At 64.4% G+C, this 1,383-nt stretch overlaps 1 protein-coding gene across 1 annotated transcript; it reads left to right on the top strand.

Annotated features, from left to right (window-relative positions):
- Positions 1–106: 106 nt before the first annotated feature.
- ETH_00033940 (uncharacterized protein) lies at positions 107–1,175 on the top strand (the record flags this gene model as incomplete). Its single annotated transcript, XM_013379756.1, has 2 exons — positions 107–986; positions 1,015–1,175. The coding sequence occupies 2 exons, from the start codon at positions 107–109 to the stop codon at positions 1,173–1,175; spliced, it is 1,041 nt and encodes a 346-aa protein (XP_013235210.1).
- Positions 1,176–1,383: the final 208 nt, after the last annotated feature.

Raw genomic sequence — 1,383 nt, 5'->3', positions numbered from 1 at the left:
GGGGGCCCCCGGGGCCCCCGGGGCCCCCAGGGGGCCCCCACCTTCGCCCCCGCCGCAGGACTTCTCCCCCAGCCCCTGCAGGGGGCCCCCTGAGGGGGCCCCTCGGATGGCCTCGAGAGAAAGCCCAAGACCCTATTCTTCTCCGAGGAGGGGCCCCCGGCATTTGCCCCACAGGGCGGGGGCCCTGGGCTTTTCGGGGGGCCCCCCGCCCCGCGTTGCTTACCCCCGCTGCAGCAGCAGCAGGAGCCGCAGCAGCAGCAAAAGCACCATCAGCTGCAGCAGCAGGACAGACCTTCCGCCATGGCAGCAGCCGCTGCTGCAGCATCTCGAAGACCCTGAGTTCCAAGAAGAGGGGCCCCCCTTCAGGGGCCCCTCCCCTTTCAGGGGGCCCCCCAGAGGGCACAGGTACCCCGTTCCTAGGCCCCCTCCGGGGGGGCCCCCTCCTCCCCCGGCGGACCGGGGGGCCCCCTGGGGGCCCCCAGGGGCCCCCCACCGGGCTTGGGGAGATGGCAGGGAGACCAGTGGTCCGGGTTGGTCCTGCAGCGCCCCCGCTGCTGTTGCTTCGCACCCTCCAAGCAGCAGCAGCAGCAGCAGCAGCAGCAGGAGCAATAGCTCTCGCCAAAACGCGGTCGTTAAGACATACGGCAAGCGCGAGAACAGCAGCAACTTCAGCAGCAGCAGCAGCAGCAGCTACGGGCTGAAGCGGCTGCACTGCACAAGCTACCCATCGCCTCCTCCAGAGCCACCCCAGTATGCTGCAGCAGTAACAGCAGCAGCAGCTGCTGCTGCTGCACTTGCAAGGAAGGCTCGAGCAGCGCAGCAAGAAGCAGACGCAGACAACTGCCGCCAGCAGCAGCAGCAACAGCAACTGCTGCTGCAGCAGCATTTCCAGCAGCAGCTGCGAGAGCAGCAGCTGCGACAGCAGCAGGACAACAGGGAAAGGCAGCAGCAGCAGCTGCAACAGGAGCAGCAGCTGCATCAGAAGCGTCAGGAGCAGAAGCAAAACGAACACAGGCTGCAGCAGCAACTCAAAGAAGAGCAGCTGCAGCAGCAGAAACTGCAGGAGCTACATCAGCAAAAGCTGCAGCGAGAAAAAGAGCAGCGGCAGCAGCAGCAGCAGCGGCAGCAGCAGCAGCAACGGCAGCAGCAACAGCTGGAACTGGAACTACAGCTAGAAAAAAAGCTGCAAGCTCTACAGGAGCAGCAGCTGCAGCAGATGCGGCAGCAGCAGGAGCACGAACAGCATCAGCAGCAACAGGAGAGGCAGCAGCAAACTCTAAAGGAGCAGCTGATAGAAGCACAGCAGGAAAAAGAGAACGTGCAACAGCAGCAGCAGCAGCTGCAACAGCATCGGCAGGAGCAGCTGAAACAGCAACAGGAAAA

This window comes from Eimeria tenella, genomic scaffold, assembly GCF_000499545.2.
Source record: "Eimeria tenella Houghton genomic scaffold, Eth_scaff3910, whole genome shotgun sequence".
NCBI classification, from domain to species: domain Eukaryota; phylum Apicomplexa; class Conoidasida; order Eucoccidiorida; family Eimeriidae; genus Eimeria; species Eimeria tenella.
The sequence above is the reverse complement of the archived record's forward strand: the minus strand, read 5'-3'. Positions and strand labels throughout refer to the sequence as shown.